This window comes from Chamaea fasciata, unplaced genomic scaffold (assembly GCF_029207755.1).
Source record: "Chamaea fasciata isolate MVZ Bird 193981 ecotype frontalis unplaced genomic scaffold, bChaFas1.0.hap1 SCAF_7, whole genome shotgun sequence".
Lineage (NCBI taxonomy): Eukaryota > Metazoa > Chordata > Aves > Passeriformes > Sylviidae > Chamaea > Chamaea fasciata.
Genome location: NW_027094092.1, coordinates 8,800,185 through 8,826,845, shown reverse-complemented (window position 1 = coordinate 8,826,845; position 26,661 = coordinate 8,800,185). Strand labels below are relative to the sequence as shown.

Sequence of the window (26,661 nt, the reverse complement as noted above, 5' to 3'; positions counted from 1 at the left end):
TACTTCAACCCAGGACAGTCTGGCTATACCAAAAGTGATTTTTTTTTTTTTTTGTATAAAAAGGCAGATTTTGCTGCCTAGCTCTATTTCTAATTTTGATACTATGAGTCAGAGTTATACTAGCAAAATTGCTAAGCTAGGGTATAGCTCTTCAGTGTTATAGACATAAACATAAGTGTAATTGGGTGGCAAATGGAGTCACCTTTTTCTATGTGAATAATCAATTAGAAGTGAAGTTAGTACAGACATTTAAAGTTCCCTTGCACCCCATGAGCCTTGTTAAATGATCATTTATTGACTCCAAAAAACAGTTGCAGTTGTTGTGTGTGTATTAGCTACAACTAGTTTTGCCTGAGGTTGTTTGAGTTAATGCATTTTTAAGTTGCCTTTGTTGTGGGAGCAGAGCATGCATTAATGTTGCTCAGCTGAAGAAGAGTGAAGTATTTAGCTGAGTGCTTTGGTCCCTTGCCTTTGTTTGTGATGCTCTTTAGAGAGATTTAATTTGCTGCCTGTTGCCGTGGTGGGCTTGATAGTTCCCAGCATGTACTGATTACTTTGCCTGCATGCCTTCTTTTCCTTTAAGCCAAGAACACTCTTATCTACTGGAGTGCTTTTCTTATAGGATGAGGTGCACAAATTCATCCTTCTGAACCATTCTTCCAGGTTGAACCCAACTCCCTTTTTTTAGGTGCCTGTCCTAAAGAGCTATCTGTTTTAGACATCATCTTATCAGAATGCTCTGAAAATAATATTCTGTAAAGTTTAAGTCATAAAAGCTGGCTATGGCTAAAGGTTTGGAATTTTGATACATAATACTTTAGTACTTGTATGAAGTGAAGCGTACTCTGATTAAGCTTAGTCTAGCCTCACAGGTTTAGTATTGAATGACAAAGTGTAAGAGTATTGGAAGAAAAAAATGTTAATATTTTAAGAACAACAACTGAAAATTCTTTCCTACTTTTAGATTCTGCATATTTCCATGACACTTAAATTGCTGTCATGCACAAGAGTTCAGGTAGATCTCATAAACACATTTTCGTGTCGTATTTGGTTATATTTTTCATTTACTTATAAAGGTATATAAAACTCTATGCAAGACAACTATCTGTAGAGCTATCTATATGTATGTCTGGGTTCTAATAACAGAAGTCATTTGGATTATTCACTTTCATTGCCTTAATATCCTGAAAACATCTCAAAATTGTCAGATATTACTCCTTTGCTGCCGTATACAGTGTCTTTTCAAATAATGTGTCTGTGTATTCAGAGAGAGCTGCACTAAAGCACATATATGCTCATGCTGGGTAGACAATTCTTTTTCTGAGCATTTAGGCTTTTACATATCTGTTGTTTCCATTTTCATGTCTCAAAAGCTTCTATGTGACTTTTTCCAGCACATTTCTCATTATTCTCTCAACTTTTACTCTGCTGAATGGTTGCAGCTTCCAGACATCTAACCTGAACAGTCCTGGGAGAATTTACATAAAAACAATAAAACCAAGGAAATGGAAACCACAGAATGGTTTTGGATTTTTTTTCTTCAGTCTTTGCTAAGAAGCTCCTTGGTTAATATTTGCAAACTCCTCTGATTTTCCATTTTAACATCCTTTTCTCTGTGAAGAAAATGTGGGAGAGTGGGATGGTAAGAATCATTCCTGAAGTGAAGAGGAGCTTATATGTGAATCTCATTAAGGTTAAAAGATTTTACTTTTCTCCATCCAAGTATATCATGAAGAACATTCCATTTAAAAAATCATATAAATGTCTGAATCAAGAAAATGTTAATGCCAAGCTTTGAAAGGTTTTTTCTTCCTGTTTGACAAAATTGTAAGGGATTTTTTGTTTGTTGGTTTATTTATGTAAATGCGTATAAAGGAATACTGGATTCTGTTATCTACATTCATAATGTCCTCTAAGAGCAGATCATTAAAACTCATACAGCCACTTACGAGATCAATAGTACAGTGAAATAATGCTGGTTTCTACTGAGAGCTGCTTCCTACTAGCAAGTCGCATACCTGTCTCAAAAATGCCTCTAGCTGTTAAAGATTTTTTCCCAACTCCAGGGTTTTTAAATTAATGGTGTTCTTTAAGAAGTTTTTTTCCATTTTTTACTGAAAACAAAGATACTTAATTAGTATAAAGGCCCAGAACCCAAAATGTTTTGGTGTTGCCATTTCTTTAGCAGTTAGGTTTGTGTATGTCATGCCAATTGCATATTATTTTGGTTGACTTGATTCCTATCCAGTGCACTTAAGGGTATCTGTAATGGCAAAGAGTGGAGCTTTTGTGTATATCCAAAAAGCATGACAAGACAGGTAACATATGTAGTACCATATGCTAGTTCATAGCTGGTCCTGAAATGTTGCTATTAGCTTTCCCAGTTAACAGTGTTGCCTTGTACTTGCAGAAAAGAATAACAATGGACTAAAAAGAAAAAGGCAGCAGAGATGAGATTCTAGGACAAAGGATATTTGCATAAAACTAAAAGCCAGCAAAAGAAAATTCTTGTGCAGTTTGTACCTGTGGATGGGGTGATGGTGATGGGTGAAGATGAATTCCTAGATCTAAAGGAAAACTCTAAAAGAAATGTCTGATTTAGTAAAGGTTTGTGTTTTTTTGGTTTTTTTTTTTTTTTGTTTTGTTTTGTTTTGTTTTGTTTTTTAAGTAGCAGTAGACCAGTATTAAACCTGGAAATAATAAAATTCATATTAATTCAATTTGTTCTAACAAAAAGAGCAAACCCACTACTCTTACTAGAAAGCACTGTTGAAAGTGTCTTCATATTTCTTGATATTACAATAGCTTTTTGTATTTTGAGAAAAATATATTGGTAACTTCATCAAGGAATAATTACTCTCTCAGAAATGTATTTATATTCTGTGAGGAGAAAATTACATGAAACAATGAAAAAATACTGTGTCTGGTTTTCTCTCTATCAAATGCTGATGCTCATCAGCATTTGAAAGAGTGTGAAGTTCTGTTAACTGACAACTTACAACCCTTGGGGGCAGAATTGGTTCCCTTGCTTTTTGTAGAAAGAGCTGGATCTAATAGTTCTTAGAAAATGGACAATATTGATCAAGTCTTGCAGAAAAAACTTGCTGATGATTGACTGTTCTAAACCACCTAAGGCACCTTGCCACAATAGCAAGTCAATGGGAACCAGATGCCTAAGGGTCTTGAGAGCTCTTGAAAATTTCTTATTAAGAGAGATGATTGTGTCCAAATTAGGGATCCTCAGTTATGTGGTGAAAGCATCCTGTGCATCTGGCAGCAGTCAGGATTTATATGGGAAACTCGACAGTTTGTAATCTGGGTGTAACTCACCTAAATGCTGCAGTGGATAGATGCTATGGACTATAGTACAGAAATGATTTATCCAAGGAAATTGTCCAGAGCATTTCCATGGGAGCAATCTGAGTAATTTTTTAATCTCAGGATGCAGTTTAATTTTTTTAATCTCAGGATGCAGTTTGGTCTTATTTTCTTTAGCAGTCTTTGCTATCAAAACAGTGATTTTGCTACGAATGAGAGGTTGAAATTTTCTACTAAATGAAACTATGAAGTAAATTTATTTGGGCTAAATCCAAATATTTGTTTACATGAAATCAGTACAGTTTATCTATTCTGTTGAAGGGACTTGGGAAAGAAGAAAGGGTCATCTCAATCCCTGTCCTGTTGACAAAATTGAGATACATGTCCTGGTTCAAAACTACCATTTCTCTTGCTGGTGTTTAAAGAACCACGAAAGACATGGAACTGGAAATTTAGAGACTGCTTGCTAGGATGCAGTGGTTCCTCAGAGAACAGGCTTAGAAGGGGCTGATATTCAGAACAGAAAATATTTATTTCCCCTTTTGCTTACAATGTATTCAGGGTGCTTTGTTTATTTTTTCTGAGTTTCTAATCACATTTTTGTTCTTCCTCATTTCCAAGTCCTTGCTGTTACAGTTTTTGAAATCACTTCCATGTGAAAACTTTGTAATGTGTTATATTTAGGCTTCATAGCAAGCACGTGAATTTCAAGTTATACAAAAACTATTGTTTCTAGGTAATTTGTTCTGTGAAGAGATGCCTTCTGCCCAACATGCTACTAGAGCCAGTGCATCAGTGTGTCAGGTAACTTGAATTAACTACTACTTGGGAAGTATTGACAAAGATATTGCTGCAAAATAACAATATGGATCTTACTCCATTTTTCATTTTTTATTTTACATGTGGTTTACATTAATTAATTGCAAATACTAACTTCACTCCAGTTCCAAGCATGTCTCAATTAATATATTAATGAACATAGACACAAATTTAGTCCACAAGGTTTGGTCATGGATTTCCCACTAAATTTGTCTCCAAAGTGATTCAGCATCCCAGTTGAATTAACAGCTCACTGAACATTGTAACTGGTCTGCCACATTCAGCAAGATCAACGGAATTGTACCATATCCCTGGGGAGGGTTATGTTGCACTTTGGAAAACTGGGAGACTCTGTAGCCTTTTATTTAATTTTTAAAATAAGTTTTCAAGGAAAACTACTCCAGATTCTCTTTTTTGAAAATTTTCGTGTTGTGGGCCTGGCATTCTTTGTACTAGCTCAGGAGTGCAAGTCTTTGTACTTCCATTAAAGTTTAATCTCTTTGCTTCATTCACATTTTTGAATTTGTTATGACCTGCCCCAGAATGCAAGGGTAGCCTGGGTTCTTGTTAATAGATCCCTTGGGGTGGATTAGAGTGAAATGACCCTGAATGCTCAATGTTTTTATATATGTGTGTGTGTGTGTGTAGAGTTTATTTTAGAACTATTTAATTGCCATGAAAAGGAGGTATGTTGCTTTTTGTTATTATAATCTACTGTAATAAAGCAATATAAAGATAACACTTCAAAACACGTATAAAGAAAAAAAAGTGTGAGAGGAAAGATTGATAGTCACCACCCGTGGATCAAGCAAGGAGATTTGATTGTTGCAGTTTCAACATCCCTTGGTCAAAGTGATGGTACATCACTTTGGTACATCGCTTGATACATCAGGGGTGGGGAGAGCACGTGAACTACAAAGTTCAATTGCTTAATATAGTCTCAGGTCCAGGTGGCAGTTCTACACTGTATGCTGTAATCTGTGGAGCACAGGGCACTTTGTGGGTCTTTGTCAGTTTATGACACCTTCCAGGACATGACAGCTCCTCTCACATCAGCATAGTTTCGCCAATTATGGCCCATCAGAGAGATAAATACATTCAGGTCTGCACGTGAGTGTACCAGTACTTTTTCCAGGGGAGTTTTCACACCTGAACCAATTATGTAAGGGAGCAGATTGGCATAAAAAAAAAAGCTCTATCCCACCTTGAGGGATCTGTTTCTTATCAGCCTCTTCTCTTATTTGGCACAAAACCCAGCTTGTAGGTCTGAGCTTGTGCACCTCCTCTGCTCCTGGGCAATCACTTAGTGCATTGTTTGCAAAAGCCCCTGTTGCTTTTGCAAATGCCTGTTTTTTTGAGTCATTAACTAGTAACATTCCAGTCTCATGGCATTTCTTCTGATTTGCTTTTTATAGTGTCTCATGGAGAAGCAGACAGTGAACTCAGCCTATTCATAGGATGTAAAATATCATTATATATTCTACTTAGGCTACCTATTTATTATTTGGTTAACAATCTAGTTTTTATTATTGAAGTAATAAAAATTAAAGTTAGCTTAAGAACATTATAATTTTTATCTCTGTCTAGGAAGACTTCATGTATGTTACAGCAGATGTGTATCACCAGTTATGACATGATAGATCACTGCATAATTTTGTTTACCATACATCTTTTCGTATAGATGAAAATTTCACATTCATAGCTATGAGCGTGGAAATAGAGGTCCTTATGATGGATTTAGACCATAGCACTTATGTATATTAAGACTGCAGTATTTCAGATTGCTGTTTTTCCCTTTGTTGTTGTTGATGTTGTATGAAGCCTGAGGGACACAGATGCACAGTACCATATTTGGTAGCAAATTCCGTATGGAATTACCAGCATCTCATACTGTCATATCATTCAGATAACCATTCTAAATATTTATTCTGAGTTGTTTGGTCCGCTTGGTTCATATTTCTTCTTACTTGTCAGACCTATAATATTTTGTCCAAGTGTTTTTTTCACATTTGTTGAATTATGTCTTGGTTTAATTATTTTGTGGGTTCTTTGCATGGGATTGTGTCAGATGAAGAAATAGAAATGTCCTATATTTAAAGATGACACAGAATAAGTTCTAATAGTGGAACTATGACCCTGGTCTTATTTGTAGGCATGGCTATAATGTTCACAAGGTTTGAAAACTAGCTTTCTGTATCTATCTTTCTCTCTTCATTGCTGGTTTGGGGAATTGAATTTTGAAGTTGTTCTGCAATTTGATCTTACTAAAAGTTTCCCAATGCATTTCAGCAACATATATGATTAATGTGGGGAGGTGAGTAACCAGTCCCACCATTGTTTGTAATTCAGCCTATGACAGGCAGCCGGAAAGCAGAAGTTTCAGCCAACCTCAATTAGGAAAACATGCCCAAGGCATTTGGCTATAGCATAAAAAGAGATACATCAGGCTCACCCAAGAGGCAAACTAAATGTGCACATTGTTGAACAAAACCAGCTCCTTATTTTGACATTGATAAGTTTAACAGAATAAAGGATCATTCCAAGTGAAGGAAAGGATGAACTGGAAAAGGATGATCTGTGGATTGCAGGTGCTGAAGTGACATCCTAAAAATATAAACACTAGTCTTTTGTCAGCAATTAGCTATTCCCTTATCATGTTTCAGATTACAATGCTGTGAACTGGGAATTTTCTCCTGAAGGAAAACTGTCCTTACATGATGTATAAAGTCACAGAGATGATTCTGCTGTTGATCAACCTCTTCACAACAAGAATGCTTGTAAAAGAGGTAATACACTTAAAAAGTAGTATTTGTAATTTGTTGAATCTTCAGTCTGTGACATCAAAATGTTTAATATTGCCTCACAACTCTCATGAGATATACTTGATAATAATGTTATAGAGTGTAACTCTGAAGCATCTGGAAGATTAAATAACTTTCCTTTAATAACTTAGATACTTTGAGATCACACACAGATTTCTTGTTTTGGTATGACAGCAAGTGATAACCAGAGCCAGAATTATTCCCAAACCACCTTATTTCCCTTCTCTTATTAGCATTTTACCAGATATGTGGCTTGCAGGATAAGGAAGAAGGAAAGACAGGGAAGGGAAATATGTGCAGGGTGCTTCTATAAATCAACTTAATAAATTAAGGCTATCTTTATCCAATTTTTGATGTCCACTGGTATCAGACTACTTTATGAGATTATGTTTTATGAATGTCGATATTACAGATGGGAAAACTAATATAAAAAGTGATTTAGCAAAACTCCTAGAGCAGATACATTTGCAGAGCTGGGAAAAGGAACTGAATCTCCCAACCCCACAAGAAAGGAATAACTTATTAAATGAGCTGGCATTCACCCTGTTTCACTTGGCAACATAGTATGGTGCAGAGGGAATGGTGTTCTTTCCATTAGGAATGCTTTGATGATGACACTGTAATAGAAGATTGAAATGGAATGCTGGATTTGAAGCACTCCTTAAGGTATAAGATTGCCTGTTTGCACTGTGAGTTGGAAAAAAAAGTCCTGGAAAAAAATAGCAATAGAGGGAGTATCTCCACAATAGCTTCTGAGGAAGCCTAATTTGGAATGTTGATGGAGAAAATATAGGGTTAAGGGATAAATGCTGAACAGCTGTATCAGAAGCACCAGGAAAAAGATTGGGAGAACTGTGAAGGCAGCATGGGAAGAAACTCAGACTTGCAAAAACCCTAGTGTGCACCTAATTTTCACCTTTAAGGGCCATCATGTCTCTCTTCCTTTACATTGCTATGTAATTAAAAAAAATGGTTTTTTAATTTCTTTGTTACAAAGGCACGTTTATTACAAATTACATGTTTTTTGACTGTGCATCACTTTGAATAGGGCAGAATTTTTTTGCTTCACAGATGAAACAATGTGAGAAAAATAGAACAGAACTTGTGAGATAGCCAAAGTGTTTTCTGATTTATGGGGCTTTGATACAGAAACAGGATCCTAAATTGGACTGCAGAAGTTGTTCCAGTGACTAGGGGAGTTTAGTTTGATGAAATTGTTTTCATTAGGTAGTCAGTAGGAAAGAAAGACATGGTTGTCTCACATAAAATGCCTCTGTATGCCACATATTTGCTTAGGGATTGACCTTAGCATTTTCATCTAGAGGTATCAGATCAGTACCTCCCTTACTGAAATACATTTTTCTCCATTCAGTAATATATTACAATTATATCTCTGACAATATAGACTGAAGTGGTCTGGGAAAATATCAGTGTGGTTATGATGAAGCTATGAAGACTTTGAATTGAGTCCATACACTTGCCTGTAAGAAGAGATTTAAAACTATGTCTATACTTATCTGCAGTTCTCTCAGATTTGGAATAACTGTTGATAATTTTGTACTTATGAACTAGGCTCCACAAAAAAGCCTCATCTGACTTTATTAAAGGGAATTTCACTGTAAGGGATAGAATTGGGATCTGGTTTACTATAAACAAAACTCAACAAACTATTTTCGTACAAAGCCCAGTAACAAAGGAAATAAGTTAAAGGGAAGGAAAATTGAAGCAATGAATCTTAATGATTAAAGGGAAACCTAGATCTGTGTCAAGAGAAGGAAGACATCCAAAGCAAAAAGAAAAAGAAGGAAGGCAGGAATTTGACCAGCCATGGGGGAAGTGGATGGGTAGGCATTGTTACTCTGTTAGAACATTTTCTGTTTAAAATAATCTTTGAGTTCTTGAAAAACTGATTGGTCTTCTGTTACTCTTGGTCTGAAAATTTTGAAAGTTTCAAGAAACTGCAATGTGTGCATCAGAACTCTTTGCAAATTGCCTCCCAAGCACGGCATTCATCTGTTAATTCCTATGAAAATTACTTTATATATTTTGATTCAGCTACTATAAAAGAAGAAGATGATAAAATTATTCCAAAACATTTACAAGAAGACAATGTAGCAGTGATAGATGTTTAGATCCTCTTTTTCTCACTGCTCTTCTTGTGCAGTCAGCAGCTAAAATCTGGTGCTTCTATGTGACCTCAGCAACCTATTTTAATGATTTGTCCATTCCAAGTAGAGACCAACCACAAAATCTAGGTCTCTTGTAAAATATAAGGAGCAGGAACAGAGATCATCACTTCATTTACATTTGAGCTAGTTCTGACCAATATCTCAGATTAAGTTGCTACATGTCTCAATCACTTTAAATTGCTACATTGTTTTGTGAGGAAGACAGTGTAGTATGAGCTATAGTTAGAAAAGTTTAGAGTTCAGTATGTGAGGGTATCACTGATTTTACTTCAAGAAGGAAGGAAGGTGTTATGAGGCCTATCCAATATAGGTAGGGATTTTAATCATCTCTATCAATGTACTAACTGAGGTTCTAAGAAAAAAATATTTAAGAAAAAAAATTAATAACTGTCTGCTTCATTTATGTTTAAGGCACTCTTTGTTTAGGGACAGATTATTGTGCTTTGTCAACAGAACATATTTGGCCTGGTAATTATTGCGCAGTTGTGCATATCAACCGCATGCTCTGTTTCCATGGATAAACAGTTAGGACACTCAGCCAAATAATACCATTCTATATAAATCAGAATTGTGAGCACTTATTCTATAATATTTGTCCCAGTGATGTACATGCTATAGACCTGGATCTTCTGAGCAGTCTCTATATGCTGGTGCACAGTACATCATTCCAGGCCTCTCTGTGATGGTAGAAATCTGTGTGACTGAGTCAAATTTCATCCAGGTGTTTTCAAGGACACTAATGAAGGTTACTACAAAAGATTAGAAGTAGGTGGGTTTTAGTAAATATGATGCAGAGGAAACTGTTAACTTGTGTTTGGACTTGTAATGATGAAAATTGGCTTCTCTTAGATTACAGCACTCAGTTTTATATTTAAGACTAAAACCCAAGTTTCATGAAAATTGTAATTATTTTTAGTTATATATAATTATATGGATAGAAAGTACAGTTCTTACATAGTAAGCTAACAAAATGGAAGGACAAAACATACTACATTTGTGGTAAAAGAGTTATTTGAAGTTTATTCATAGAGCTTTAACATGAGTATTCCACTGCAGGTTTGATAAAAGTTCAGTTGAGTGTGAAGTCACTGTGTGTGTTGAACGGAATTGTAAGAGGATGGAATTGACTTACAGCTTGTCTTATTTTCACGGTAATGAAAATAGTAAATGATGCATAACTGTAACAATTTTAAATTCTACCCATTTAATTTTTTCCCACTATTCTTAAAATTGCCATACAAAGAACACATTTTAACTGATATTTACACATTTTATTCCAACTGTTTTAGAAATAAAATTAAAATAAGGTGTAGCTGACACCAGTTACTGCAATATATTTCAGCGGGTTCCATAAGGTTATATTTATTGATCTCAGGCCTGCAAAGCTATTGACTACACTCCCTTTATTAAAAGTCAAGGAAGACATGGAAATTTTTGGCAAAGTAAGTACTGTAATATTGGGGCAATACTGGTTTATTTATGAAACATGTTCTGCAGGCATTGTGGTTGCTCATATGCTAACAAACTGACTCAACTACCAGCAACTTTTAGTCACCTCTGACTGTATTTTTGAATTTTAACTTCTGTGGCATGTACTGAAAGAAAGAACAAAGCAAACCTATTTCTGCAATCCAAACTTATTTAATTTTAAGTTAAATAATTTAATTGTATGGTCCCTTTAATGACAAAAAGCAAGAAAATCAGCAGATGTGATATTTTTAACTCAATATACACTTTATGCAGCATTTCTGCTACTCAGCTCAGTTGTTCTCTCCCATCTCTTTTCTCTTAGTTGACCAACGTATGTGCTGTTTAATGTATATGCTTTAGGAGTTGATACAGAATTGGGCTGCCAGTCATTAATTTCAATGTATCTGTTATATTTGACTGATTTTTTCTGGTCAGTTGTGACCAGAAAATTACACATGGAAGAGAGAGTGTTTGGGAAATTTGGAAAGTTATCAGGAAAGTGGGATCAACAGATATGACAAGACAGATGCCTGTATCTCTGCCTGCTGAGAACTTCATTCTCCACTCTTCATTGTCTTTCTCTTGGTCTCTTTTCCTCCTCCTATTCAGTGACTGCTGCTTCAGCTCCCTGGGCATTGAGAAACCTTTGATCGAGGTAATTTTTCTCTCCCATTTGTAAATGACCTACAAGGTACCTTTGTAAGAAAATCCTGATAATGTCACAGAATGATACAGCACTCACAGGTCATCAGAGGTGGCGATTATAAAAGGGCTGAGGAATTACACAGATAAAATGGGCCATTGTGGTCATCCTTGCTGACCTCCTGCTCCAGAATTTAATCTCCAAATATCTATGCATTGAGGTTTACAATGTGCAACCAAGTAAGTCTTTCAGAATCTTTAATCCTGAATTTTTGTCCTAAATCATAGAAAGTTATGACATCTATAGACAGAATTAGTTGCATCTCAGCCACGTACACACGTCTATTATGAGAATTAATTTAAACACTAGGAAAGGAATAGTATCTAGATGACAAGGTATAGAACCATTTTGTTGTGGTATTAATATTGTTCAGCTTTCCTGCATGCACATGTGATTTCCAAATATGCTATATCTTCTTCAGTCACTAAGTCCTCCCTCTCCCTCTCCTTTCCTGTGTCTGTCTTCAAATCATTGTTTATTCATGTATCCATTCATCCTCTTATTTGTTTGGAACTAGACTATCAAAAGTATTATCAGAACTTGTGGACACAGGAGGTTGAAAGTGTGAGGACCTAAGATTGATTATGTGGAGGACTAATGAAAATGATAGCGTTTCACTAGGAAAGTTTTGTGTATTTCCTCTGCTAAAGGTAAGCAAGGCTGTTATTGAAATAACTTTATGTAGGAAATGTGTTTCTGTTGGGGCTCCAAAGTTAGTGTCAATTTTGAAACCCGAATTCTCTTGCTAAGGGATGGAAGAAGTATGAATCTCCATTTGTTCATTATTCTGATGTTGCTACTGAAACTTTCATGCCATTCACATAATGGACATTTCAGATGCATACTTGGCACTGTGTTTCTGTCCCTTTTGCTTGAGTAAGATTTGGTCTGTCAGGTTTTTGTTTTTCTGGACTCTTGTACTGGATGTTACATATTGCTTATGTACTATCAATCCCCAAAAGAAAAAGATACATAGATAAAGTATCTATGAATACTCTCTTATTAATAGGTTCTCCTTTGGTACATGCTTACCATATAAAGGAGTGCACAACCAACTTCAGCTTCAGCTTCAGAATCTTACAACTGCTTTCCTAGTCCTTCCCACTGGTACCTATGCAAATGATCACAAGGTTTCCTGCATGGCATCTGGAAAAGCCTCAGCTTAACTCCCTGTTCCAAATTGCTCCTAAACTTAGTAGGAATCTTGTAACTTGGAGAGAACAAGAACAAAGAGAAGCTTCTAGTCGAGATGTAACTGTTGCTGTTGCTTAGGGGAATGTTTTTTAACTTCTCTAGAAATTGGCAGGACTTTTAAGTACAAGGGACATTTTAACAAAATTTGTCTTCTCATCTCAAGCTGGTTTGTATCTTAAGTTGACATAAATTGGATTTAAATTGCTGCTCCTTATTAAGTAACAAATAAAATCTTTCTCAAGGTCAGGTAAGAAATTGTAAGATAATCAAGTGCATGCAGGAATCAGCTCATCAGCTCACCATCAGTTCCAACCCAGTACATTTTTAGAATATATTTTTAGGGCTTTTTTTTTTCTTTTTTTTTCCCTGAGTAAAAAATTGGATGAGCCATGAAAACAGTCATGCCCAGGGGCATTAAAATTTTACTAACTGGATCAAAACTAGGAGGTAACTTAATTGTGTGCTGTTACTCACATAGTACATGGCTAGAGCTCATCATAGTTAACTATATCAGCATGCTGATGAATTGCTCTCATGTAAGTAGCACTCATCACAGCAGTTAATAGTCCATCAGAAAAATATAATAAGAGTATAGAAATACAATCAATAACAAGAATCCATTTGATTGGCCAGGAATGAATGTCTGCTACTCAGAGAATAGAAATTTGCTTATTGTGCAGCTTTTGAGAAATAGCCCAGCATTAATTACACAAACCAAGTTTTCCCAGCACATCAGTGTACAAAGAAATTAATGTGAATAAAAAATAAGGGTCAGGTTGATGAGTATTTCAGCAATCAATTTAAAGCAGTTCTTTCGGTATAATTACACATAATGTGTTTTCGCTAGAACAATTTAAAAAAGTGACTCTGCACTGAAAGAGAAAAAGAGGTGCACTGTTTGTCTGGAACACTCTTATTGAAAGTGATAGCTTGATACCATTAGGAAACTCAACAGGACAATCTACATTCATGCATTAAGAGAAGCAGAAGTCTGAACATCTGTTTCCCACTACTGAATTCACAAAAGGGGCTTCACTGTGCAGGGAATAAGTGAACAAACAACAGTTGGAGAAGGTTATCTCTGACATTCAACAAAATGTTGAAGTATCACAAAAATGACGTAAAGTGAGAATGAAATGTCTGAAATAACGGTGTGCTAAAAGTTAGCTTGGCAAATGAAGAAACAAGATGATAACAAGATGATAACAATGATAACAAGAACAAGCCAAACCTCTGCCCATCACTCTTTAAAATGTGTAATATGAATGATCATTTTATGGACAGCATACTTTTTTATTCAAGATGTACAAGGTGGCATGAAATGGTTTTGGAGAAATATGCAATAAAGTTTCACAAAAAAAAAAGGTAACAATTAAAAGATGTATCTATAAGTGTTGAAAAATTCCAGAGATAATAGTTAAACTAAAGAGAAAAACAGACTTTTATCTTGGATGTGACGTTTTCTTTTCTTCTTTTCTTTCCATTTCCACAGCCACGAGACTTGGAAAGGGAGCAATAATGAAAGAGAAATGGAACCAAGAATCAACTCGCTGCCAACGGCTGTAATACAGTATCTCAGCATTTCAAGGGTAAATCACTGTGAACTGCGTTTGCCGTCCCTCTGAAAAAAGTATTAAACTTCCTTTCAGTCAATGCGGACTGCTGAAGGATAGGAAATCGGTGTCAGAGAGGGAAAACCCAAAACAAACATACAAAGAAACCCAAACCAAACATACAGACAAACCCCAAAACAATCATACAAACAAAACTCAAGCCCGGGTTTCCCAAAGAGAGCATAGAGCTAAGCAGACACAAGTACGAGGAGAGGCAGTGCGGCTGCTCCCAGCCCACTCAGCTGTACTCGGGGGAACGGCGGCGGCGGCCGGAGGCGACAGGGCAGCGAGTGCGGCCCCGGAGGCGGCGCCGGGAGCCCTGCCTGCCTGAGCCCAGCCTGCCCGCCCCGGCCAAGGTGGGAGCCCTGCCTATTCCGTCCAGCAGAGGTGGGAGCCCTGCCTGCCCGCCCGCCCCAGCCAAAGCAGGAGCCCTGCTTGCCTGCTCCCCCCTCCCTGCCAAGGTGGGAGCTCTGCCTGCCTGCTCCCCCCACCCTGCTAATGTGGGAGCTCTGCCTGTCTGTTCCTCCCTCCCTGCCAAGGTGGGAACCCTGCTTGCCTGCTCCCCCCTCCCTGCCAAGGTGGGAACCCTGCCTGTCTGCCTTCCTGCCCACCCCGGCCGAGGTGGGAACCATGCCCGCCGCAGCAGCGGGGCTTGCTCTCGGCCTTACGGCGGAGCTGGCCACGCGGGCTCCTTTAAATTGAGGGCGTTTCGTGTGTCTCGCCGGCTGCTCTCAAGTTTAAAGAGTAAGGGGCCGGAGCGAAGCGAGGAGGTGATCTTTGCCCGGCGGCTCTTCGGTGGGGAGTGGGTGCTTTTGTTTCCTTCGTCCCGCTGTCCCAGGGAGGCGGCGGGGTCCGTGGGGGAGCGGCGGGGCTGCGGGCACCGCGCCGCACAGCGGAGGCGGCTGCTGCGGCTGGCTGCCTGTGGGGTTTTGCGGGCTTTTGGGGTGGGTTTCTTTCCTCCAGCTCTCTGTCCGTGGGAGTTTGAAAGTATGGCGGAGGCGGGATGAGAGTGTGCGTTGGTGTGTGGCGGAGGTCCACGCGTGGTTCTCCAGGGGCTCACGGCGGAGAGGCTGCGGGTTGCTGGCGGGCTGCCCTGGGCATCCCGCGGAGGACCGGGGGCCGCGGTGGGTTTGCTTGGTCCTGCCCCCGAGGGGCAGACCTGGGAGCAGCGCTTCCAGCACTTATGGCAAAGCTATTAGCTCAGCCTGACTGTGGAGGGGCCCCGAGGAGGACAAACGCATCGGACTCCGCGGCGGGTGAGAGCGGGGCGGGCAAGAAGGGACGAGGGGTGGCTCTCACTCACTCTGCGCTCACCCTTGGCCCCAACCTCTGGTTTATCTTTGTGGCTTCTCTAGGCAACTCTGGGGTGCTGGTAGTGCGAAAGGAGGAGGGTGAGTGTCGGCATGTGAGGCTGCGGCAGCCGCGGGCGGGAGGCGGCCGAGCCCCGCTGCAGCGCGGGCTGCGCCCGGCACTCGCGGCTCACCCCTCCGCCCCCACAGCGGCAGCAGGACGAGCCCCCTCCTGTGCCAAAAGCCGCCCTTTCAGGGCTCTTGGGTTCCTCTTCGGGCTATATATTCAAACCTCCGAGGACAGTTTCACCTTTAAGAAGCCTCTGTTTCTTCACTGACGCTCTGCCTGTAAGGAATGAAGGTTGCTGTCCCTATCTAGGATTGCTGTGTGCAGCCTGGTGCAGTGGTGTCATCTGAGCTTGCTGTCTCTCCTAGGGGAGTACAGCTCCTGGGACACCAGGATGGATGCACTGCAGACTCCCCAGTGCAGTTTCAACATACTTCTAACATTACTTTGCAATGAAAAATGAATGAAGATTATTGGTTTTCCATGTACGTTAAATTATGTATTTTTTGTTTCATTGGGAAGAAGATGCCGTGCCAAGTGTAACATTTTTATGAGGGGTTTGTGACGTCGGTTGTGATTTAATAGGAAGTTTCTAAAGAGGACATTCCTAATTTCATACTGTAGGGTGCCATAGGCCATCTGATCAGGACTATACGGCCCTTGTTGGAACCATGGTCAAGGTGGTGAGGTGCTGAAGAGTCAGCACTATCCTCAAATTCTAGCTGCCACTTACTTTATCCTACTGACTTATTTGGTCACTTTATTTTATTTTTTTTTTTTACCTACTGTCTTATTTAAATTGGCACACTTAATATCTACAGTACCTCTTCAACTCCAATTTACACCTCTCAGTTAGACTTGACACTGATTTCAGGACAGGATTTAGAAATGGAACATCATAATTAAAAGCAAAGCTGATGATTGGAAGTCAGCTTGTAGTACTGTCTGCATAGTGTCCTTGCAGCAAGAGACAGTTCTGCTCCTTGTGAGATGTGATATGTCAGTTTAGAAGTGTATTTCTTTTTTGAACTGGTGGAGGTTGAAACTTCTTTTGTACTAATTTTTAATGGCTATTTTGCTTAGACAAGCAGAAAAACATATAGTAATAGCCAGGCAAAGAGAAATCAACTTCAGGGGTTTTGGACAGTGTTAGGCATTAGGCTCAGTTTCCAGAGTTATAATTTTATGAGCAAGTAGATATTGAATGTTCCTAAAGTTTTGTTTTCATCTGTGTGAGAAAGACTTTCTGCCTTCCTCTTGGTAAGGGAGGCATTATCAAGGCAATATAATAGTTTCTACCAGGCATAGTCCTGAAAATGTCTAGGTTTCCAATGATTAGAACAGATTTTTAAGTGCAGTTAATTTTGTTTTGGTCTGGTTTCAGACCAAGGGCCTTACAGGTATAAAGTATCAGTAAGCTGTTGTGCCAGGTTCTCCATCCCCCCCTCCAAGTCCTGCACACGTTTGTAATGTATATTCATAATGTAAAGGACAAAGGCTTCTTGTGGTTAAAACTTACTCTATCAGTGTAGATCACATTTTGATGTAAGCCATGAAAAATTCTAATTGATTAATGAGTTTCAGATGGTTGTTCCCCTTCAGTGCCCCTCCCCGTGCTCCTAATGTACAGTATACTCCAAGTTAATCTGGGAAAACTGCAGAAACCTTGGGCTAAATTGGTTGTGCTATAGTTTATAAGGATAATAAAATATCTAGAAAAATTAAAATTTCCCTATAAAAATATGTTTGCTGACTTGTCAGCTAATGTTTTATCTGCTTGTTTATAGTAGTGAGTGAAGTTAAGATTACATGTAAGGTCCCTGTATGATAATGCAGAGGAGAATGTTGTTTCTTACAGAAGGGAAAGCTCTGCAAATAGCTCTTGAAGAGGAAATATGCAAGGTAGTAGCACAATGACTTTAAAAATGATTGTGTTTGTTTTTACTTATGTAAAAGGGCAAAATGAGAGTGATTAGTCCTCTGTAGTAAACTGGAAATTGAAGGAAATTGACTAAATAACATATAACAGATAGTGGCAGGTTTCTGGTTTTTTGTTGGTTTGTTTTCTTTTTTTCTTACTGCTTCTTTTAGTCCATTTTTAGGATTTTAAGAAAGGGAGCTTTCACAGTTTCATTTGGGAAAGTCATTCCACTGTCTAGCAGATCTCACCACAGGGAACAATTTCCTAATGTTAAAAAATCAAAAGTTTTTAGTTATTTTTGTGGCTCTCAGAGGAAGGCATTAGTATATCTTTTTTCCCTCCTTCTGCATATATGTGCATATATACACATATGTATATAAATGGGTGAGGGGGTGAAAATCAAGAGCAGCCTTTAGTCTGTGAACTGATGTTATACCCTTCAGATCTGAAAAATAAGTCAACACTGAGACAGGAAAGCTGAAGTAAATTTTAAAATGCGAATGTATTTATCCTTGGTTGTGCTATGTCTATAAAAGTGGCACTTGATGATGTGAAGGTGGTGATTGCAATATGGGTTCCAAATTGTGGGCAGCTTCATTTCTACTTGCACAATTATGCATTTTGTTCTGCAACTTAATCTGTTTATGAACATTGAATCTTGTGCCTTTTTTGCACTCAACTTGCTGTTTCAGTTAGTGACTTCTTCACACAGTCCACTTAAACTCAAGTAAAGTTTCAAAAGTTCTGTTCTTTTCCATCTGCTTGAGGTGATTAGAACTAGCAGGGAGATCCAGCAGAGATCCTTGCCAGATACACTCATGAGCTCTGTTCTGGCTTTTGGTCCTCTGTCTCCTCTCCTTCCAGGTTGGCTGCTTTCCAATAGCACTACCTTCTCTCTAAGACAGCAGGAGATTGTCTGCGTTTATAGTTGATACCCCACTGTCAAAGCCTATGTACAGTCTAGTGCTCCAGTTCCAGTTTCTTCAGAGAAAAACTTGCTTATCTTGTCTAAGCTGCTGTCTGTTTCCTCTATCACTGACAATAAAGCAGTTGCACAGTTGTGTGTATGATGTTTAGTTTCTTCTACTACTGGTGGCTAATATGCTTCTTCAGTCATATTACAACAGATCTCATTGCACAAGCTTAAAGCCTGCATATTTAATCCTGTGAAGGTTTATGAAAAAGAGTCTTTGAGCCCAGGGTCCGAGGCAGACTTATGCCATCTTCTGTTCCAATTGTTCCAGCTGTGTAGAGCAGCTGGGCCATTGAAGTGGCATATGCGCAGATATTCTGTCCTGGATAGCTCTGGTTTAGCTGCCAGCTGCACAGAGTCAGTCAATGAACTTGCCTGCTGGGCTATAGTGCCTGAGTGGGCCAAACCCAATGTGTGTGCACAGTGTCCCTGTCAGGTTGTTATGGTGCAAAGGGCACATCATGTAGGACCTTTGCATCAGAGGTGATTTGATTGACCACTGTAGGGAGTTCTCCATTTGCTTTATGATGGGGTTTTTTTCCCTCCATAGACACTTTGAACTTATTTTTATTCTTCTCTAACCGAATAGTAAGAAAAATGCTTGTATCAGTGGATATATAACTTCTATGCTAATTCTTAAGTCAAGTCATAAAGAGCGAGTGACTCAGCAAGTCTTCTACATTCCTGTCCTGGAAAGATTATATGTAGGAGCAAGCTGAAAACAATTGGTTCAAGCCCCATTTTGTTTGAGAATTAATGCACGTGTTGTAATTGGGAAGCAGATTGAAGTGACAATGAAACTCATGTGGTACAGAGAGCACTGCATAGCCAGCAGCTGCTCAGTATGAGCTGTTATGTACATATGCTGGAATTGGATGGGCAATTTGGAGTAAAAACTTACTGGTTTATATGATTAACTAGCAGGGTGGAGCACACAAAGTATTTTCTTTGTCTGTATATCTATCCATACATGCAAGCTTTTATAATACACTTTTCCTATGCAGTATATTTTTTTTCCTCCCTTTTTATACTCAGTTGAAGGAAATTATTACTATTTTACAGGTAAGGAGGGTGGTTGGAATAGGGAAGGGTATTGAATCTGGGGATCTGCAACTGTAAGTTCTTCATTGTGCATCCAGTTTTACTTTCTAGATTAAATGGTCTTTGCCTCCTGTGTGTTTTGAGTAGAGTGTATCATTCTTGATTCCTTTTTTCCTACCCGTTAACCCCAACAAAAGCCAGTAGAAACACAGATCACTTGTTTGATTCTCATTGCTTTCACCTGATGATCACTGATAACAATCATCAGGTAGTGTAAGGTTACCCTGCTGGCAAAATACAAGCAGTAAACTGCAATATGCAGATAGCTAAATGCACTACTGTAGAGTAAAATAAGAACTTCACTGTTCAGTAGGAGCAAGCAGGGAGAAATAGGACCTTTTAGAGTGTTGAATCTGAGACACATTTCTGAGTGTACTGTAAACCATCCCACACTGAATTCTTCATCTAGACAATAAGGCTAAGAATTTGAGATGTCGTCTTCTTATTGAGAGAGGTCGAAAAAAGAGTTGTGCCACATAAATATGAACTGTAACAAAACAGGATGAAAAGTAGTCAGACTGTTCCTCTGAATAGGTCTATTCTAGACTCTGAATGAGTCTACATTCTGAATAGTAGGGGGAAGCAGTTGCTTTAAAGCATTTGGAGGTAAGTTTTGAAAATGCTTCTGCATATCACGTCAGCCTCGACAGTTTATAGAGAAGTGTAACATTCTATAAAATATTTGACATGTTTGTGTTGGCTAGTTTTAAACAGCTGTATGTATGATGATTTTATGTTGCTGTTAGAAAGTAGTGAGATTAGGAAACCCAATATTTTTTGGCTACTTCGTTCATACTTTGTCTGCCAAAAGGAAAGGATGAAATAGTTGTTGGAGCCAAAGGCTTGCCTCAGCTGTGGTGGTGTATCCTTGAAAGCTGCTGTCTACCTCTGATGCAAGTTAGTCCATTCCTCTGACCAAATTCCTCACTGATAAATGGTCATGAAACTTTTCTTCTGTTCACTAAAAAATAAATATATTAAGGCATTTTAAGGGAGAGATTTGAAGGTATCTGAGTGATGAAACAAGGGCCTGGCCTTCACCACAGGAAGAATCTTCCAACAGATCTTGAAGGAGCTCAGGACTCAGTTGCTGTCACTTTCACATAATTATCTCATTTTGACTTCTTCATGGATCCCAGCTACTATGTGATGAAGTTCTAATGTGTATGTGCTAGTACAGTTGATGAAGGAGATGAACTTTATACTGAAACTTGGGTACTTCAGTACTGAAGTGTTGTGAAGGCTGAAGTTGAATTTAACAAGTTCAGTAGTGATCAGTGTTTGCATGAAGAATAATTCAGAGCTTGAAAGTTTCTGATGCTTGCAGTTTGATAACTGACTTCCAGCATCATCAGTAGAGTTTGTGACAGGAGATACTCTGCTTCTTGAAAACTGAGTTTTAATTTTTTTAAGAATTAATTTTAAAAGTCCAAGGTAGGAATTTTGTGGATTTTACTGAAGTGTAGGGCAGTTTTTCAGAAAAGTAATGGGGAAGTGAAAAATTTGGGGTTTTTTTGGAAATGAAATCGAAGAAAACTTACACGGAGGCAAGGTTAGCTTGTATGTGATTTATCTGTAATTCTTCAGGCTCTTCATCACTATTTACTTTCTTATTCCCCAGTCCTCGCTTTGCATGCCCACTTCATTATACCTTCATATATTATTTTAATTCAGGGTGAATATTTCAAGCAGACCTAGTCCCAGCATAGAGATGCATGAATAATTTTCACCTTCTAGAGACTTTTGTCACCTGTCTGTCTGGCTTTTGTTATCTTTCCAGTTTCTCGTTCTGAGAGTGTGTCTTATGAAAACTACCTTAAACTCAGAATACCCTTCTTGTCTTTTTTCTTCTTGCTACCACAGTCACTAAGAAGCTGAAGCACCCTTACATCCTCCAAAATCTTTGTTCTCCCACTTTTCTTCTCTGAATGAGTCTCAAAAGTTTCTTGGGACTTTATGCAGGCTGATTGCTGAGTTAGGTCAGTATGAAATATATTTAAAGACAATGTATTTTAGAGACAAACTGAAATAACTTCCCTATTCCCCCAGTTCTCTACTCTGCATTTCCACAGAAACCGCCTGAAATGTAAATAGACTGCAGTGCTTCTTCCACAAACTGATGTGGAAACCCCAACTGCCTCCATGTAGCTGTTTAAGAAGCCTTCCTTCTGTTTTGTCTTGTCTTCAAGAAATGTAGCTTTCACACCATAGAATTCCTTCAGCCCCAGCAGTGTCAGCAGCCGGTATTGTATCTGGCTGACTGTCAGGCATATCATAATGTTGGTAAATAATTAGCCCCAGGTTCCCATAGGGCACTTCATATACATGGGCTTGGAAGTGATAAAGTAGGGTGAAAGAAAAGGGTATTGCCTGTTGTTTTCTTCTTGACACAACCCAGCTCAGTCTGTGTGCTAATTTTTACCCTTCGAGCAGGGCAGACCCTGCGTAGGGATTCATGATTAGTATTGCTCTGTGCATCCATGAAATATAAAATAACAATAAATTTAGGTTAGTAGGGACCTCCAAGTGTCATTCAGTCTAACCCCCTCCACAAAGAATGTATGAACTATAAAATTATATCCAGTGAAGAGGTGCAGGGTCTAACTGGTTCCTTTTGGTTCTGCTTTTTCTGTTGTTTTTTTCCAATTTGTATGTAAAGAGAAATGAACTGTATGATTTTCCTAAATATTTAGATACATGCACTCGGGAATAAGAACTCTCTCTGTTTCTCTCTCTCTCTCTCTGTCTCTCTCTCTCTTTTTTTTTTTTTTTTTTTTTTTTTTTTTTTTTTTTTTTTTTTTTTTTTTTTTTTTCCAAATTGTCTTTTTCCACTATCACTGCAGAGGTAATTCAAGAGAACAAATTAATTCCAGTTCTGGCTCTCACTGTATCAGTGGAGGCTATAGACTCCAGAAAGTGGTCAAAATTATTTGAAGGCTCTTTCTGGAAAGCAGGTATATGATAGAAACTTGTTCTTTCCCATATAATCTTTGAAGACAACTGGTGTCAGTTATCTGTCTTGCCTCTGTTTCTATCCAAAATGAAGCAGTGATTTGAAAGACTAATTTATGTGGTTCTGGGTGACTTAGAGAAACTTTAAATGTACTGTCACTGAAATTCCTTGGTAGCTTCTAGTCTGAATCAATCTATTTTAAGAGTGACTTTCTAGATAAATTTTTGCAGAGCTAACAGTCCAAGTCCCTCCCCTCCCTTGCGGCCTGCCCTAAATGAGCAGGTATGATTTGAATTTAATTACCAGGAAGCCATAAATCCAAGCTGACATTTTTACAAAGTCAGTTTCACAACAGAGCTGTGCATAACTTATGTACTTTAGTCTGCTTTAAACCCCTCTCCTTTCAAAGAAACTTTGATGCATAAGGATTTTTTTTGTTAGAAAAATGTAAAATCTGCTCATAATTCAGAAATATGTGTTTATACAAGAGAATAAATCATTTTAATGTATGTTTTTGCTTCTCCCCAACTGAAAAAAATTTTCTAATTTCAGTAAGAAGTATATTTGTAGTGAAAGCTGTGCCTATCTCAAGGGCGAGCTAAACTTCAGGACTTGAGGTGAGGTACTGTCATCGAGAGCTTACGCAGATCTTTTTGCAAACATGGAGTTTAGTTACAGAGAGTAGGGTAAAAAATGCTGGAGCACTTTAATACAAGTATTAAGAGATCTCAAATGCCATTACATACATTTGGAAAAGTCAGTTACAGCACAGTTTTATTGAAAGGCAATTTTTTTTTTTTACATTTAGCAAATATTTTCCTTTTTTGACAAAGAAATTGATTTGAATATTTTTAGTTATCAGGCCATTAATGGATAGTATAAAAATTGTTCTTTTTTCTGCTGTTGTTTTTAAAGTCACAAATATCTCTTACCTGGTATGAAAGGTATGCAAAGGACAGAAAGAAAGTGTTTGCAGATTATCATAAATGGAAGCCAGCTGACATGTCTTACTATAATTGTGTGGATCAGCCAGTTGACAATAGGCAAAGGAACCATAGAGTATGGTTCCTTTAAATTAAATAAATGTAATTTAATTAATTCAAAGGAACCATAGAGTATGGTTCCTTTAAATTAAATAAATGTAATTTAATTAATTAAAGTTAATTATTCCTTATGGTTCTCACATTCACTTAATATCTGTCTAATGCCACCTCTACAAGACCTTGTGTCTGCTGCTTGGTGTAGGCTACAGCCTACCAGGCAAGGAAGTGTTTCAGCTCATTGCTACAGGTTTCTTTCAGAGAGGAAAAAATAACCTTTCTTTAGCTCACTTCTGCCACAGGTGGGAAACTTCAAACGCAGAGATATAAGTGCTATAGTTCTAACAACAGTGGCTCCACTTAATACACTTGAATTGTCACTTAAGTGACAACACTTAACACATCATATGTTAAAGATTAGTTGTCTTACCCAAAACTAAAGTTTCAGCAAGTCATCAGTGAAGCAGGGGAGAATTTGGGAAGTGGCAAGTGTGAGTGACCAACAGTAACTGTTCTGCTGCTTCTGAAGAAATAATGCTATTCATTCAATATATTTGGTGTCGTTTTTTTCTTTAATAATTTTGAAGCTGTAGAATAGACTGTTTCCACAGCATTTATTAATTGTTAATAGGTTTGCTGTAGGAGCGTAATTTGGTTGTTGCCATGTTTTTCCTGGGCATGATCCAAAAATCTCTGAAGCTCTCCAATTAATCTGAATGGGTCAGGCACCATAGTTAATTGTTAGCTTTGTGTACAATGTTTATTTTCATTTGATTTTAATAATTCCTTGCAGAATATTTTGTTGCGTTGGCAACATGTAGCTTGGTGAGTACAAATGAAGTTAACATTTATCTGTATGATTTAATCGCTTGCAAAAAAAATCCATTAACAAAACAAAGTTTCAGTCATTGGTGTTTGCAACCGTGTGTTAGACCCATGTCTGTTTGTCTGATATCTGGTTTCTTGGACTCATAATTACTGTTGTCATTATTGAATCACAGAATGGTTCAGGTTGGAAGGGACCTTAAAGACACCTCATTCCAACCCCTTCCCCTGCCATGGCAGAGACACCTTCCACTAGACCAGGTTGCTCAAAGACCTGTCCAACCTGCCCTTGAACACTTCCAGAGATGGGGATTATATTCTGGATGGGATTATCTCCTACAATTCTAAAAATGGAGCACGCAAGACTTTACTTGGTATAATGAAGGATTTTTTTGCTTTTTTCTCTTTTTATGTGATTGAACAGGTACGACAAGCAGCTAAGCAATGTGCACTGCCCTGAGCCCAAAGGCACGAGGGCCTGGCCTCTCTGACATGCACCAGTACAGTCAGTGGCTGGCAAGCAGACACGAAGCCAACCTGCTGCCAATGAAAGAGGATTTGGCCCTGTGGCTCACAAACCTACTGGGTAAGGTACAATCAGATGGAATGCAGATACTGGGCAGCATGAAAACTCCTTGCACTGTGAGCTGGGAATTCAGATTTTGTTGTGTTTCAAGAATAAAGTTATGATTATGTGGCTACTGCCATATAGCACAAACATTAGCAAGGTCAGAAGACCTAAGGAGTAATTAGCCTACACTGTGTTTCTGTGAGTAGCATAACTGAACATTATACATTCTGTGTTTGGTTTTCTTTCAAGTTTCCTTTTAATTCTTTTTTTTTTTGGCATGTGTTTTCTGTACTTATACCATTAAGCTGAATGGTGCTAATTGCTGCCTTCACCTATGTCTTCCATTTTTATTGATAGGCCTCCTAAAGAGTATGGTGTACTGACTGTCTTGGACAGAAGGAATCATTAAATAGTTCTCTGACCAAGCAGCCTAGTAACTGATAATTGCTGCCAAAGGCAATGCATGCTAAGACTAGTGGTAGCCTGTGCACAGAGGGGTTTGACCTGGCATAGCTGGGACCTGGGGGCTTACTGTTTGCAGGTCTACATCTTGGTCTGTGAACACAAAGCTTGTTGTTGTCAGAAGGGATTGCAAACCAAAATTGAGGGATAAAATCAGGTACATATAAAAAAAGAGCAAATGAGATTGCCCCAGGCAGGGAGGAGAGAGACAGTATTTGGAGGTGTACAAATTAATTATTCAAGAAGGTGGAATTTAGAAACTATGAGCCAGGAAATAGTATGTTGCTTGCTGAGAACACTCAGGGAGAAATGGCTTTTGTGGGATCTCTGTAAATACGGAGGACAGTACCAAAAAAAAAGATGACCTACACAATACCTCATCCTAAGGGAGACATGGCAGTAATTCCTCTCATTAAATAACAAGAAGAAAAAGTATTTGAGAAGCTATGTTTACATGGGACATTAGTTGATGGCATTTTGGAGGAAAAATTTGGATGAGCACTTTTAAATTTGGTGTCTATGGTTTTGAAGGATTTATTTAATTTTTTTAAAAAAATTCTGAAAATCTGTTCTGGTGAGACATGAGCAGCGTCTTGTCATGGCCAGTGGTGTAGTTAAACCATCTCAATGATGTCATACAGGAACAGAGTACATCCAGTGTCTTTCATCAGCACATTCTATATTACCCTATTTCCTCTTTTTTAGGAGAAAGAAAAGGAAATATCACTTATGTTCTAACAGGTGTAGTCAACAAGCACAATGTTAACAGAACACAATATTTTGCAGGTAGACAGTACCCATTTTTGAGCTGAGTTATGAATCTGCAACTGCAAAAGTGGCAGGTGTTTTAAATGACATATTTGTGTGGTACTTCCATTTAAATTAATATGTTTTGAATATAAAATTGTCTATGCAAAACCAGAACAAATTTCAGAAACTTTTCATTTCAATTACCACAAGACAGTAATCCAAGTGACTGTTTTTTGAATTGAAAGCAGCACATTCCTTTAAGGATTCAATATATTGTTTAAATGTTTTAAACAATGAATTTTTAGTGATCCACTCTAAAACAAATAGAAGCTTGTTTGCAGTTTGTAACAGAGTTCTCCCAGTGATAAATTTAGGAATGAGGTCACTCTTTGAGCAAGTAAGTAGCAATCAGCAGGAGGTTCCAAAATGCCAACTGTCATTAAATATCTGATTTTTCATATGGACACCAAATTCTGCACTGCAGAACTAAATGGGAGCAACCCTCTTTTAATTAAGCAGTGTATACAGTTCATTTGTTTAATGCATTCCCCCACAGCTTCTTGCACTAAGCTCTCCTTTTC

General features: G+C 38.2%; 1 protein-coding gene across 10 annotated transcripts in view; it reads left to right on the top strand.

Annotated features, from left to right (window-relative positions):
• Positions 1–6,857: 6,857 nt before the first annotated feature.
• GAS2 (growth arrest specific 2) overlaps positions 6,858–26,661 on the top strand; it is an 89,877-nt gene continuing 70,073 nt past the window's right edge. For 2 of the 10 annotated variants that reach the window (XM_066187470.1, XM_066187480.1), the window contains exons 1-2: positions 15,247–15,384; positions 24,722–24,883. In XM_066187470.1, the coding sequence (XP_066043567.1) occupies positions 24,742–24,883 (142 nt within the window). In that variant the 5' untranslated portion in view covers positions 15,247–15,384; positions 24,722–24,741. The other 8 variants (XM_066187473.1, XM_066187472.1, XM_066187474.1 and 5 more) reach the window with 8 other exon arrangements.